Source organism: Aricia agestis, chromosome 11 (assembly GCF_905147365.1).
Source record: "Aricia agestis chromosome 11, ilAriAges1.1, whole genome shotgun sequence".
NCBI classification, from domain to species: domain Eukaryota; kingdom Metazoa; phylum Arthropoda; class Insecta; order Lepidoptera; family Lycaenidae; genus Aricia; species Aricia agestis.
In genome coordinates, this window is record NC_056416.1 from 8,572,604 (window position 1) to 8,588,480 (window position 15,877).

The 15,877-nt window shown below is 35.6% G+C and overlaps 2 protein-coding genes across 4 annotated transcripts; one reads left to right on the top strand and one right to left on the bottom strand.

Moving 5' to 3' along the window:
* Positions 1–897: 897 nt before the first annotated feature.
* LOC121732000 (tectonin beta-propeller repeat-containing protein) lies at positions 898–8,568 on the bottom strand. Its single transcript, XM_042121733.1, has 7 exons — positions 5,602–8,568; positions 5,154–5,350; positions 4,691–4,900; positions 4,522–4,608; positions 4,076–4,397; positions 2,693–2,897; positions 898–1,380 (listed from the first exon to the last, which is right to left on the bottom strand). Exons 1-6 carry the CDS (start codon positions 8,405–8,407, stop codon positions 2,725–2,727), a joined length of 3,795 nt encoding a protein of 1,264 aa, XP_041977667.1. The 5' UTR covers positions 8,408–8,568; the 3' UTR covers positions 898–1,380; positions 2,693–2,724.
* A 1,378-nt stretch (positions 8,569–9,946) lies between these two features.
* Positions 9,947–13,727, top strand: LOC121732003 (mpv17-like protein). Of its 3 annotated transcripts, XM_042121738.1 has the most exons (5): positions 9,947–10,186; positions 10,271–10,482; positions 10,561–10,715; positions 10,812–10,943; positions 13,426–13,727. In XM_042121738.1, the coding sequence occupies exons 2-5, from the start codon at positions 10,353–10,355 to the stop codon at positions 13,606–13,608; spliced, it is 600 nt and encodes a 199-aa protein (XP_041977672.1). In that variant the 5' UTR covers positions 9,947–10,186; positions 10,271–10,352; the 3' UTR covers positions 13,609–13,727. The 3 variants fall into 3 exon arrangements, with proteins under 3 accessions (XP_041977672.1, XP_041977671.1, XP_041977673.1); XM_042121737.1 differs by having other exon boundaries at positions 9,947–10,482; XM_042121739.1 differs by having other exon boundaries at positions 9,951–10,482; positions 10,573–10,715.
* The last annotated feature ends 2,150 nt before the right edge of the window (positions 13,728–15,877 follow it).

Consider the following 15,877-nt stretch of genomic DNA (forward strand, 5'->3'; position numbering starts at 1 on the left):
TTAGCAAGCATAATATAATAACTGTATAGAAAAAAAATATATTAAGGGCCTGTTTCACCACTTTCTGATAAAGTGCCTAATTAGGCTATTCCATAAAGTTAATATACCTAGCGGAATAGAGCAACAATCTCGAGATGTCAAACGAAACCAAAATTAGTTTTCATCTGTGTGAAAAATATGTGTACGTATACAGTACACAAGCATGATTGAACGTGAATTTTATGAGATTAAATTGTCAACGTGCGGCACGTGCCGACTGGACGTCAAAAAAAGAGTGCTGCTGTCATGTATCACACGTCTCTTTTTACCACACAGTGCTACTGATAGTGACATCTCGCTTACTCAGGGCTTTGTTTCTCTATTCCGCTAGGTATATTAACTTTATGGGCTATTCACAACTTTTTTTAACAGATTCTCCACACTTGATCTGTCAAGTTAATTGGTGGATAGCCTTATCAGGAAGTGGTGAAACAGGCCCTAAGTAAGAGTATATTATATTAAAAAAAAACCTTTGTAACCTCGATGGTTTTTAGTTTCCCAAAACATATTTAGCGTGGTTTTTGGAATGTTTCACATCACAATTATTATTATTATCAAAACTTAGATCAAATATCATTTAAAGAGAGGAAAGGAAGATCTTAAAATTTTAGGCTGAAGTCTCGTAAACAGCGGGCAGCGAGGCGGAAGCGGCGCGGCGCCTTACAACGCAACTAATTTATATGGATAGTGTCTAGTATGTCGAGTTTTCGGGGCCTGTCAATATAAGTCTATACATTGAATTTGTCACGCGCCGCGCCGCTCCCGCCCGCTGGTTTCGCAACTTCAGCAATGAATTAGTTTTATATAATTCAAAAGATATATCTTTTAAAATCATATTTTTCCTATTTTCTAAGGACATTTAAATATACTTACTTAAAACATCTAAAAATAAATAAGACTTAACGAAAGATGAGCATCTTTAATAGTTAATACTTTGCAATAGACATTATAAGATTCCTTATTCCTCTTTTCTTTTACGGTCTTAGCATTAGCTCTCTGACTTTTGAGGAGGTATATTTTTTATTTGGTCTGTTCAAATTATTTATTTCTAGCCTCTGCTGCTGACATTTTTTGGCATCTTTATAACATGCACCTGTTTTGCTATCGATCAAACTGCAAAGATTATAATAATTATAGTGTTATCACTCTAAAATTAGATTTATCCAGTAGAGCTTCGACGCCATAATATTAGCTTTTTAATCTAAATAAAAATCATTACCCGACTTTAATTATATAAAGAGTTTGAAGTTTATGAGGTCTATGTCAAATCTTCATTAAATTAAAGTTATGTATAAAAACTCTTGAGTGCTTAAGACTCCAGTATAACTTGCCGACCAGTAGCTCTACCATAAGTTTAAAGCTATAGTATTTAACGATACTCGATACCGTCTCACGTAAATTTTTAGTACGGAAAATTTTACAGCGCCTCTAGCGGTCACTTGTGGAACTAAAATCGCTACCATGAGTATACAATAAATACGCATCGAATAAAAACTCGCTAGCGACTATTGTTTTAAGCAGTTTCTCATGTGAATCGGTACCATGAGTAAACAATTTGACAGGTGATATCGTAAAATACCGTTACTACAGTAGTAAAGTAACTCACTAGCCTTTTGTAGGGTGAAAATGTTGTGAAAAGTTTCATACAAAAGAATGTTTAGTAATTTGCGATTAATACAGTGTATAAATATGTCCGGTAAAGCATATATTTAGCGTGGAATATGTTAGCGTTGGCTTCACGACAAGACGAACCACGTGAACAAGGACGATTTCAAGCTAGTGTATGAAAGTGTCTTGGACAACCCACATCTACTTGAACATTTGAGTGATAATAATTTTATTAAATAAGTTTAAAATATAGAAAATTAAATGAATATCACACTTACTTTTCCATCTATTCCACCATTAATTGAAATTGTGTAGCACTGGTATTCATTTTAATAATATTATGTATTTTCGTTCACGTCTTTTATCGAACTAGAATAGCAAGGAAGTGTTTATGTAGGTAAAATTATCATCACACAAAAAATAATATGAACCCAGACAAAAAAGGTAAGATTGTTTTATGGTTTTCGAGTACACTTGAGCAAGTGGCACTTGTAAGTATTTGTAAAATATAGTTTACAAGAAATAGCCATTCTTTATTTTAATACAATAATTTATGGTTCACAAGTTTGTAACTTATCTTTAAAAGTTCAAATTTTGTTTCCAAAATTTATCGAACAATGTCAATAATCAACGTTATTTACATACACTCACAGACTACTAAGGGATACTACGTATCATACCACTATGTAATCTCTCTTCTCCTCCTTCTATAATGCATACAAGCTTACAAATATATATGTTTCTTACATTTACTAATAACAAGTCGCTGTCTTAAATTGGTAGGGTTTTTAAGGCCATATGCCGTCTTTGTCTTTTACTCGAGCTAGAAAGAGAGAGCAAAATCAATTATGAAGTTAGCTACATTACGATTTTTGTACTATATAAACACACGAAAACTACATAAACAATCGTGTCGTCGCTAGCGAGTTTATATGACTCATGGTACGGTTTTTATTGAAAACTATATCGACGCACGTTTGCTCGCTATCGGGTACGGTAAAATCGTATACTTTTTCGATAGCAACTCATGGTAGAGCCACAGTAGTGTTAAACTATACTGGCCAGTAATACTACAGTTTAGGAGCAGGCCCTGGACGTGACGTGTGCGAGCGCAGCGGCGAGCACCGGTTGCCAGGCAACGCCGTGCGGGCGCGCCGCAGACACGCCGAGTCGCCGCAGCAGCGCGCCGTCCGCACGCACCGCCCACACGCACCCGCCCATCGCCGACACCTGCTTCAGGCTCTCGCAGTCTAAAACAGAAAGTAGGATAACTTTATGTGAACATTGTAGGGTTGTTGAGGAAGTGATTATAAGGAAGAGGAGGAGGAAGAGGAATTGTCACGCGCAAATTTAGAGGATGCGGATGAGGAAGAGGATATTTTTTTGAGGAAGAGGATGCGGATGAGGAAGCGGAAGAGGAAGTACGTCCATATAGTACAGCGTTTCCCAATGTGGGTGATTACGCCCCCTTGTGGGCGCTGAAGATCTAAAAGGGGGGCAGTGTGGGACTCAGAAAAAATGGCGGCGTATTGTAGAGGCTATGGGGGCTAATATTACCGACAAATTAAGGGGCAAAAGCCCCTTAATTTAAATTAGGAAAAGAAAGTAGGTGAAACAACGGGGGCACTAAAACAAATTTTGTTCTCAAAGTGGGCAGTGGACAAAAAGTCTGGGAACCCCTGATATAGCACTACACTTCGGTATCATTTCGGTTTTCGATAGAAATCAAATTATTAGATTATTCGCACTGCGTACGTAGCTGCGTAGTGCGTACACGCGTAAACAAAACAACGCTTACTATATTATGTCAATAAAATTAAAACAAACAAGCAAGTAACAGCGCGGGTGGCGAGAGAGAAAAGGAACAAGGAACAGCAGCGCCCATACGGAACAGCAGCGCCCATTCGGTCCGGCATCGCGCTCTGGCGTGTGCGTTGCCATGATTGGATACGCGACGCGCATGCGCAGTGAAATTCCTCATAAATTCCTCCTAAATTTTGAGGAAGCGATAGCGGAAGAGGATTTTTGTATTTTTATTTATGAGGATGCGGTAACGGTTGAGGAACCCAAATTATTGCGGAACTTCCTCATTATGAGGAAGAGGAAGAGGAATCCTCAGCAACCCTAGAACATTGTTTATGTATTGAACCTTGTTTTATAATATAAAATTAGGTCATTTTTAACTCTCTCAAAATTATTTTTTAGGCTGTTTGCGTACTGACTACTGACAATAGAGTGAAATGCAAGATAGTATACGTTAAACATGAAATGATCAACGACAGCGATTTTTTTAGCTATTTCAGGTCAAGTTTTGCCAGGCACAGCTGGAGCGTCAAGCTTGTAAAAATAAATAGGTGACTCTTGTCCGACTCAAACTAAACATGTTAATATTTATAAGAGAGAGAGAGAGAGTTAGCCTCTAAATTACCTGTCAAATACTTCCATTGCTTTCCCTCCTGATGTTCTTTTGATACCTCTGTTCGAACGGCTAGGAGGCCATTTGAAAGTAACACCCAAGCCGAGTTCATTGTTAGCGTCACCGATTTGGCTCCAATGGTTGATTTGTGTGTATAGGCTATTGGATATTTTGGGGCTTCGATCAATTTCCAGCTTGAACCACCGGGGTTTTCCCGGGTAATTCCTTCTCGATAGTAAAGCTCTCCCTTACGTCCGACTACCCATATAACATTGTCGCATGTACTTATGGCCACCAGTGGATGTGGGCTGTTGACATGTTCCCAGTGGACACCCTATAATCAGTCACATTAAGGCTATTTTTGGAGTTGATGTACGGAATTTGCTGCTTTTGTATCACACAAAACATCAAGTTATTGTGTTACGAATGAAATTACGGATAAAAATAATAATACTTACGGCCGGCGTAGCTGCAGTCACCCCCGTCCTGTATATCGCATCCCCGGCCAATGTAATGGCCCATACTATGGTTTCTTTATTATTTCCCTAAAATATTTCAAAGTACATAATTATATGAAATAATTTAGGAATTTGTTGAAAAATTTATAACATTAAAATTCCTACTCACCCATAACGAAATATCTAAAAGTGCAGTGCTTCCTGCCCGAACCCATGGACCTTCAGTAATTATTTGGGCTTTTCTATACCATCTTCTGCGTCTTACACAGTCCGTAAAAACTTTTTTACCGTGATAAGGAGCAGGAAAGTCTGTCGCATACTGCCAGCCATCACTGTCTACTCCACCTGGAGTGTTGTAGTCTATCATCCACTCTGAAATCTACAAAAATATAAAAACAAATTTAGTACACCCACATAAGACTAAGGGCCTGTTTCACCACTTTCTGATAAAGTTCCGAATAGGCTATTCACAACTTTTTTGACAGATTCTCCATACTTGATCTGTCAAGTTAATTGGTGGATAGCCTATTTGTCACTTATCAGAAAGTGGTGAAACAGGCCCTAAGACCCTTCAATTCAACTATGACAGACAGACATTGACCTAGTAGGGATGACATGATGAAAATACAAACCCAATGCCAATGTCTACTAAGGAGTTTGGTGTGTTCTCTGGTCCTCTTATGCTTGCCTGTTGCATCACTCCACATATACCGATCCGTCGGTAAGCCTGTAGACGTGTAGCCTGTCAGGGGATTCCACCTTTGGTTCTCATAAACACAGTAGGTCTGTGTGTCAGACATTGAGTGAATCCCATCAGTACTACTTATACCTATAAAGTGAGTTTGTATAATTATTAAAGCATGCTATATAAATAATTTACGTCAAAGATTCTAACAGATACACAGCGCGATAGTTAGGTGCCTGATTCACAACTCGACTCAAATTCGACAACCTACAATGAGCGATAGCCTATAAATATGTGCTGCGCCTAGTGTTGACCGATAAATGGGCAGCAAGTTTTCGATTCTAAGTCGAAAGGAAATTGCGAGTCAACCCACTGTTGACCAAACTATTAATCACCTTTTAATGCTCCTCCACCCCATCCACCTGTGTAGACCCACGCTCGATGATCATGTGATACTCCCCAAACGATGCCATTTTCGCAACTTTCGACCTTACGCAGATAGCCCCCCATCAATCGCCAAATCATTTCGTCGGGGCCGATGATAACACTATTAGAAGTGTACTCCAAATTAAACAGCCTCAGCGGTCCCAGTACTTGTGCTGAAGTTACACTTTCTGGACTCAGTCGATGTTTGAAATAGCAGAACTTTGAATCGTTTACGTAGACTATGTAGCCTTCATTATCGCAAACAATTTTCACGGAAAATTCTTGTCCAGGTTTGAGCGGCAGCTCGTGTCGCTCCTCCACACTCCACTGACCAGACTTTTTGCTATTACAAACGACAATACACTCGTCAAACCTTACGTTAAAATGAAAAGGAATCTCTGTAATTTCAGTTTCAATTTTGTGCCTTTGTTTCTGTACTTCTGGGCCTTGAAGATTTATATGGAAGCGCTTAATTTCGTCATATAAGCAGCCAGACATTTTTAACATGCTACCAGGAGTGAAGTTGTTGTTTAGATTGATAGTGAATCCATTGACAATGTCTTTGCCAAATACTTGGAATTCTTTTGTGTATATGCCATTTTTTTCTGCAATCATCTTAGCTGGTGTAGGATCCCAGTTAAGAATATCACCTGAAGAGGAAACAGCCCATACAGAATTAGGTGATGGCTTTCCGGACAAATTATTTATCTGTGAAATTATGTCAACAATGATATTCAACCATTCCTCCTGTTCCATTTCGGATATGAATTGTATTTTAATTGTATTTTTATTGTGTTGGGGTATAGTAAAGCTTAATCTCGGGCTGCCAGGTTCCGAGGAAGAAGTCACACTAGTTACTTCTCCTAAATTAATAATAAACTTGATAGTACCATCAGGCTGAAAAACTGATAATGTTCCAGTATTTTCTGAAGCATGCCAATAGAGAGATAGGATGCAGTCTTCACTTGTATTACTCTCATTCACCATTCTCGCCTCACAACTACGAGTCCATCCCTTTTCTTCGATTGCCAATTGGTACATATTAGTATCTAACTCCTGGTTGTACCGATGCTTGAGAGATTCCAATATTTCTAAACGCCATTTCGCAGACATGTCACTGTTGTAAGCGCTGTGGGAATCAGAAAACCAATGGGGAACTTGGAGGCAATCAATAGCACATGCACCAGCATTAACAAAAGCCCAAGTAGTGTCACAGGATCCCCACGCCGCCTGACTTACTTCTTCATCAAAGAACATTCCAGAGTCAACATCAAACACACTACTGTCACTATCTGGTTGAGCTTCCATTCCAACCACTGAGCCAACACTTCTCACAGGACTCCAGGCTCTTGGATTCTTCAGAGTAGTTTCATAACTCTTCCCAGTTAGGTCTATGGTTTCTACATTCATTGTTTTTTTGGGTTTAACTTCTTTTGAAGGCTTAAGAGGTAAAGTATTTTCTATGGGGGCAGAATGTGATTCTTCCCAAGAATTTCTTAAATGAAGTCCAGTTTTAAGCTCAACCACATTTTCATTTAAAAGACTCAAGCTTCCATGTTTTGGGTTTGACGCTGTGGATATAAGACTAGCTGAACTAGATGTCCTACTGAGTTGCATATTAGCTTGTATTATTCTCCACCTCTTGCCAGTCAACTCTGAAGCTGTTATACCACTTCTCCAATAAATACTTTTGCTAGAGTCACCAATAGCAAATACTTGATCATTGATACCGACAGAGATGTGTGTCATGTTCCCATTAATCTCCAACCATCCACTTCCCATGGCAGCCGCTTCTGTATTGCCTGCCATGTTTCCATCGATACCTTTTCTGAACCAAACTTTGGTGTCGGAACTTACAGCCCATACAACATTATATCCCACAGATAAACCAGAGAGCTTTGTTTCTGCTGGAGATTTTACTTCTAACCATGCTTCACCAGATAAATTATCTTTTGTAATGCCTTTCCTCACTATAGCTCTTCCGGTCCAAAGCAAAGCCCACACCAATCCAGTCGGCCCAACAGAAATTTGTTTAATGTCACAATTAGGAGGAATACTCACATTGATCCATTTCAACCCTTCAGGTGCTGTGGCACTTACTCCAGCTCGAAACATCACTCTACCTTGCGCTGTGATGGCCCACACGGACAGTGTACCAGCAGAGGCATATGGAATTTGGTTTCCTCCTATACTAACATCTATGAAGGGTTCCTGGGTCGGGTCCTTGTGAAGCGGAGCGATTGCGCACCATGAATTCATGGCACTAAACTTTCGGTAACGAATCCATTTCCTGCGGCGAACACAAGATTTCCATTGTTTCACTGGACCGAATTGTGCCGGGAAGTCGACGGCGTAGCTCCAACCGTCATGATCGAGAGGCTCGCCATCTAAAGTCAATTCGAGCTGCCAATCACCTTCCCATTGCCATGCCATCGACGGTAACCGTATTCGATCAATTGATCGGTCAATAGTTCCGTCTTGAGAAGAAAAATGATAGCGGTCGGTCGGAAGAAGACGTCCACTGAAGCCTTCTAATGGAAGCCACCTTTCGTTTTCATAAGATTCCTCCTTGACACGTATAGGTATTTCTAATCCATGAACATGAAGGTAAATTTGTCTGTCCCCGCCGACTGCCCATAAAAAATGTGGAACCGCTGATAGGGTCTTGAATTCAATTCCCAGGTACATGAACTCTCTCCAGCATGATCCACTCGTTGGAAGAGCGTACACTTTACCTTCATTGTTGATAGAAAATAAAAGCGAATTGCTGCCCATTTTTCTTGCCAAGTCGAATTCTTACATCTTAGTCAGCACTTATTGAAGACCCATTTGTGCTACTAATTATAAATACCTAGGTGTTTTATTAAATTAGTAAGTAATTATATAGTATTTTTTAAATAAATAGCTCAAATTCGAAAACTAGCCTCTTTAAAAAACAAATTTCAAGAAGTTTACAGCAAATCTTCTTCTACTTCGTAGTTCAAGCGAGTGTCAACTGTCAAGCAATGTTAGACTATTTTTTTTTCTTAATATGGCAATTCGGCTATTTAAGCATGGCCAGTGTCGTGTATATTGGCGGGAAAACAATATTCTATTACCACAATTTTCACCATCGTTTTTCTATATTGTCAGGTCTAAAGTCATGTCAAAGTCTAAGTAATATATCGTTTTCGGCATCTGAACTGCCCCGGGGCAGGGTGGGCCGACAGGATACGACCGAAACTGATTAAGGTTCACTAGGCGTAACTGGGCGGTAGCGGTCATTGACTCCCTGTCGAAATCTTGTCATTTTCTATACAAAGCCGCGATTGACAACATCTGACACCTTATTGTCATTTTGTCAAATGTCATTCAATTTTACGTAAACAGAGTACTATTCCTTTTCTTTGCAGTTTTATGTGTTGTGTAATATGTTATGCGTTAGCATTCTTTAGAGTTTGTGGTTGTGTTGTTGATAGAGTCACAGACTGAACTGTGAAGTTCTGCTTTGATTTATTTCCGTAACTTATCCTCATCTTCAATTCCATTGCCGTAATTGACGTTTATTTCTTAAACTCCATAATGTTCCGAAGGTACGTGCTGTGTGGTGAATTGTGGAGTTACTCCATTATTTTCCATCAAAGACTGAGATAGGACTCCAAAAGTGGTTACAGTGCCTTGGTGATCATGGTGTGGTCATATTCAGCTAATTAACCTACCCCGCTGAGCATGCTGTTAGGTTGTTTACAGATGTAATGCAGGAGTTGAACGAATTTCTCGAACAAAAAGTTCATTGGAAATAAATTTTCTAAATAAAATTTACAGAGCATTGGCGGTATCGATATTAGTCTACTGCATTCCTGTGTGGGGAGGTGCTAATAAAACGAAAATGTTAAATTTAGAAAGGGCACAACGCTCTCTATTAAAAATAATACATTTCAAAAACAGGAGAACACCAACAGAAGAGATATATCGAATTAGTAAAGTATTAACAGTACGAAAATTGTATATTTTACTGACGATTCTACGAAAGCATAAAACCAGTACCAACAGTATAATATTAAAAAAAAGAAATAGAATGAAAATTGAACTACCTAAAATAAAAAATGATCTTGTTTCAGTTCATCTCTATATTATTTATAGTATGTTTTCGTGCATTCTGGATCACCCCCCCCCCCCCCCCCCCCCGGCATTTTATTTTAAATGTAATACGAAATGTTACTTTTCCCCTCAATATGTTACTTTTCGCATGACAATATGTAACTTTCGAACATACAGCTCTGGCAACACTGCTCGTTTCTTGTTTTTGAGTTTGACATGTTTTGACAATTTAAATGTCAAGAATGTTAAGAAAACCAGGAAATTCAAAGATGAAAAAGCAAATTACACCACGAATATTCTTGTTACGCGTATGATTAAACGTTCAAGGGCCAACAACTATATTTAAAAGCGGTGACCATGAATTTTAAAATTATATAATCCGAGAAGGTCAAGTATAACACGACATGTATTACTTCGAAAAGTTCAAAGCTCATGCAAGTTCTTCAAAGAATAGTGTAAATCTAAGAGGCAGATGTAAAGCCACTATAAATAGTATGTGTTTTATGGTACCTATTATTTTATTTAGCGTATGAATGAACATACTTGGCACTTCATCAGCTATACGTTAGTACCACAAAATAACTATCAAATGTGAGTCGTGACACAAGGTGCTTTCTTGCTTCCCTTTTTTTGGTTCAACATGAGTGTTCTAAGCAAATCGGTAAAAGTTGCTTTTAATAAATACCCCATATTAAGGGGTATGGTGTCATATGGTTGTATTTGGCCAATTTCCAGTTTTATTCAACAAACAGTTGAAGGAAAACGTTTCAGTAAGTAATTTATAAATTACATACAATAATGAATAAACTGTTAATATTATACAAAGTTACATGAATTTATCATGTTAATGTTTATTTTAGATAGTGAAAATAGCTATGATTGGTGGAGATGCATACGATTTGGTATATATGGTTCCTGTTATGTGGCACCAACACTGTATAGTTGGCTGACTCTGGCAAGCTTAGCCTGGCCAGCAACAACCTTAAGAGCTGGCTTAGCTAAGGTAATTTTATGTTTCCTTTATTTCCTTAAAACTACTTCAAATTCTTAAAATTGAGAATTTCCTTCCTAAAGGTTTAACAACATTAAACTTTTTCAGACATTTTTTGAAACAATATCATACACTCCATTTGCAATGTGCAGCTTCTATTTTTTTATGAGCCTTTTGGAATGTAAAACTTTCAAGGAAGCAGCAGCAGAAGTTAGCACCAAGTTTTGGCCAACATATAAGGTAATTTTTATTCATTCAATGTTTTCTACCTAAATATGGGTGGTTCTACAAAAATTGGATAACTTTTAGGGATATTTTGTTTACTGTAGTTTTTATGGTAAATTTTGACATCTTTGGGTTTAAAAGATGGGTTATATAATGAATATATTGTTCCAAATCGGGACAGTCATTTTTTAGAGTAGTTTTTAAAATATTTTGATTTTTCTGAATTTGACTGCCAGAGGACTGACGAGGGTGACACAGTACTGATATGTAACGCAAACATATTAGAAATATATGACATTTGTGGCATTTATTAAACGCTTATATACTATAATTATATCACTTTAATTATTTTAATGTATCAAGTTCTTAGTAAGTTAAATATCGAAAAATATTTTGTAATAATGCAGGGAAAACACTATCACACCTTTATAAGAATTTTGACAATTGTAATAAACATTTTTTTTTACTTTTAAGTACTTTTACTTACCACTATACATTAATAATTAATAACTAAACAACAACAAACAACTAAATTAAAGTTTTCGTTTTTTGTCCATCTGTCTGTCAGTACATCCATTTGTCTATCTATTTGTCTGTCACCAGGCTGTATCTCAAGAACAGCGATGGCTAGATAGTTTTTATTTTCACAAATGATGTATAATTGTGTTGCAGCTAAAACGAAAATAAAAAAAAAAAACAAAATAAATATTTAAGAGAGCTCCCATACAAGAAACGTGATTTTTGTGCCTTTTTGGTAGATGTCAATAATGCAACCAGGTAATTTTATATACTCTAGAAATAAACAATAAAATTATAACAATAAATATTTAAGGGGTCTCCTATACAAAGAATATACTTTTTTGTCCTTTTAACTCAATGTCAATAATGGCACCTGTAGTGCTAGTACGGCGAAAAGTAGAAATGCGAAAGTATAGACAAACTGTGGACATAAACTTAAGGTGCCGTTCCGATCTTTACCGCGGCTAATCGCGACCGACAAAAATTCAATTAAAATGCCACTTTAAGACAGACTATAATAAATGTCGTAAAGTAAGATGTTATTTGAATTTTTAGGACTATATTCTGTCATAAAGTGGCATTTTAATTGAATTTTTCGGAACGAAAAAAGTTTGGAACGACACCTTAAGTTTATCTCCACCATATCTCCACAGTTTGTCTATACTTTCGCATTTCCACTGATTACCGTGCTAGGACTACAAAATACTATTTTTTTTCTTCTTTCATAGTAGATGATAAAATTAAAATAAAATAAACATTTAAAGGGGAGCTCTAATACGAAAATAGCTATTTTATGGCACGAGGGCTTCATGCTGGAGACTGACATGCACTTGACCAATTTTTTCAAGTTAACCGTTTGCTTTAGAGGTTTCTTTCACATTTTTTTCTTTGCCCTTTCTCTTTTTCTTAAGTATATTTTGTAATCTTTGTTTTTCTTTGCTAATTCAGCTTATTTGAAGAGGTAGTTTGATTCTCGTCAAGAAAGTCTTTTCAGCTTCTCTTTTCTTATTTAACGAACAACATTATATTTTACACTAAAATAAATAAATAAACGAATAGTTAACACACCTTAATTGTTGTGATAAAAGTGATCTTAAAAAAGCATCAGTACTCTGGCAACATGTCAGTCCGTTGGCACGATTTCAGGCAAAGGACTGACGCCAAAGGACTGATGATTTCGACATAAATTTAAGGTTATAATTAAAGTTAATGTTTCTTTTCGTATTTTCTAATATCAATATATTAAGTTTTTACTAATCATAGTAAACAGTATAGAAATCAAAATAAAATAAAGATTTATAAGGAATTAACGACTTACCCACAGTACTGAGTTTTTGACTGGCCCTGCTCAAGATTATGTCATATCCGACGAGCTAGCACTCATGCTGTAATAGTGGCAAAGAAATGCTGCAGTTCTTAGCTGACAATATTACGAACAAAACATAATTAATAGCTATTTGACCATGTATACGTGCTTTTTGGTGAAAATTTTCGCATTTGAAAGTTACACAAAGGACTGACGAATGAAACATATGACAAAGTTTCGTCTCTTTTTTAAATACATTGTAATTATTTTTACATTATGAAAATCCAGACATTCATTATTACGTACATTAAAGATTGTAATTAAATATCGAGTTTTCTGAAATTAATCGTAGAATCTGATGTACAGTCTCTTGATTGAACGTTTTTGGGTTTGTGACAGGCCAAAGAACTGACGTTTTGAGCATACTCTTTTAATTTTATACAATTTCTAATTAAATTACGTCTCTGAAATTGAGTGACCAATTAAAGGAGATTACATACTGACTGGTGACAGCGAGTTACCCAATTTTTGTGGAATCACCCATATAAATTTGTTTATACTTAATAAAAGTTAAGTAAATTTTTGTACCTGTTGTAATGATAACATAGTAGACACAAATCAATATATTATATTATGAATTATTATTAATGTTAGAATTTTGTGTATTTCCAGGTGGGGGCTTCAATCTGGCCAGCAGTAGCACTTGTTAATTACACATTGATTCCTCCAAAAAATAGAGTTCCCTTTATAAGCATTTGTAGCCTCATTTGGACTTGTTTCTTAGCATACATGAAGCACCTAGAAAAAGAAGAGGTCAGTAAGCTCACCCGTTCTAGTCAATTAATAAAGAAATAAGTATTTAATTAACAACTAAAATTGTATACAGAAAGATAAGCTGTAAGAAAAGCTGAACTTGTTGAGGATCAATATATCAAAATTTGGCAGGAAGGTTTAATTGCACCCTGTAGGGAGATCGCAGACTCGATCGCACAAAAAGCCTGTCGTCTGCGATCTCCCATATACAGAATATGAAAATGACAGGGATTTAGGTGATCAGGGATAGATTGCATAATACAAGGTTTTTTTTCTTTTTTTTTTCTTTATTTAAAATTCACATCGTAAGAGTGGTTTATTAAATAAAAATAAAATAAATTAAAAGACATGTTTAAAAAATATATCTTATTTACAAAAATGACAACTTGATAAGCATCTAAGGTTAAGGCTTCCACACACTCTCATTAAATAGAGTGCTTGATGTGCATGAGAACAATAATATCTTGTAACACTCAAAACCAACTGTGAATTGAGGAGTAGAAATAATTTTGTAACTTGCCCTTTGTTATTAAGGTTAGGTACTTGGTTCTGTGATTATGAATTAGTATTTTAGAATAATTTACTAAGCTATGCACAAAGGTTCTTAAAGGTTAGTTCTGACTACAAAATATGTTGTATAACTTTTATAATACTTATACATTTTATAATTTATTTAAGGCAATCAAGATTTAAGACACAAAGTGCCTTAACTGATATTATAAGTATCATCTTACCAAATATTTTTGTTTTGTTTATTTATGTAGGTTAAGATTGTTCCTATAATTGAATCTATGACACTCAGATGGGTAGTATACTACTGTAATACTAAGTATTAATGTGCCTTTAAATATTTTAAAATATTAGATACTAAAATATTAGAAATTAATATTATATTAGAAATTAATACTTCTGCAATATAAATAGACCTAGACTAGAAAACAGACTTTTGTAAAAACAGTTTTTAAAACTAAAACAGGTTGTCTTAAGTTTGAAGTAGTTTATTTATAAATATTCGTGCAGGTGAAAAATTACACTATTTTGTGACGTAAGTTGATAAGACTTCATTTGCGTCTCATTACGTATAATCGACGTATATTTAACACGTGTAGAGAAGGTCACGCGTCTTGGCAGTCCATGCACAGAACACTAATACTCCTACCGGAGTCCATGTGTCTAGTAGAGCACAAGTACTGAATCTTTGCCAGACTTTCAAGAATAAAGTTGCCAGCACAGTGGTTCACAATCATCATTTGTATAAAATTATTAATACAAAAATTTCCCGCTGAATGTTGAGCCTCTTTATCAAAGTATATCAAAATGTATAAATCAAAGAATATAATGTTAATTTTTTATAAACCAAAGTATATTTAAGTATCAACATTTTATCTTTTACGCATTCATATTGTAGTGAAAACAGTAAAATCTTAAAATATTAAAAATTGCTGTTTTATTAATTTTTTTTTAAATTAAATATATTAGTTATTGTTTACACATTTTGATCTAAGATTATAATTAGATACACAAATTGTATTTGTTGCTTCAAGCAAAAAATGTAAGCCACAAACATTTCAAGTTCATGGCCATAAATGTTGTATTTTTAAGGTATTTAAAGCATTTGTGTCGATTTTGTCAACAGTCAACACCTAGGTTTTCCTACACTGCTCATGATTTTTTTCAAAAGAAAGAGATAAAATGATTGCGACTTGTGTCTATTCACTTAAGCTGAATTTTTCACCCAGTTAAGGTAGATTAACTGTAATGTAAATGTAGCTTTTACTAGCTCAATTTAATTTAATATTTAAATGTTTTATTTGTCTTATTTATTAAGGATAATATTTGTTTTGTGATTTTTGCGTTACGAATAGTATTAAATTGAAGTATTATTTTGTAAGCAAAAGCATAGTAAAATTTACAAATGAAATATGAAATTGTTAAATTATAATTATAATAAAAAGTTATTTTAAAATATAAAGCCGTATTATTTGGTCCACACTATACGCTTATGATATATTTTGTAAGAGTATACGAGAGTGCTACTGGTTACTGTCGGCAAATGTAACAATACACAGTACACATATTATATTATAGTACCTGGATGACCAAGCTTTGCTCGGTATAGCAAACAGTCATTGACTTCGTGTTACTTAATAACGCCATCTGCTGGTCGTTAAAACAATTAGTTGCTAACAAAATAGTATTATTATTCGCCAAGAGATGTCAGGAAGAGTCATATTTTTGAGTTTATCGATTATCGATAAAGCACAAATAAAAAGACATTTTCAAAAAATTATTCCTAGCAAGATCGATTTAA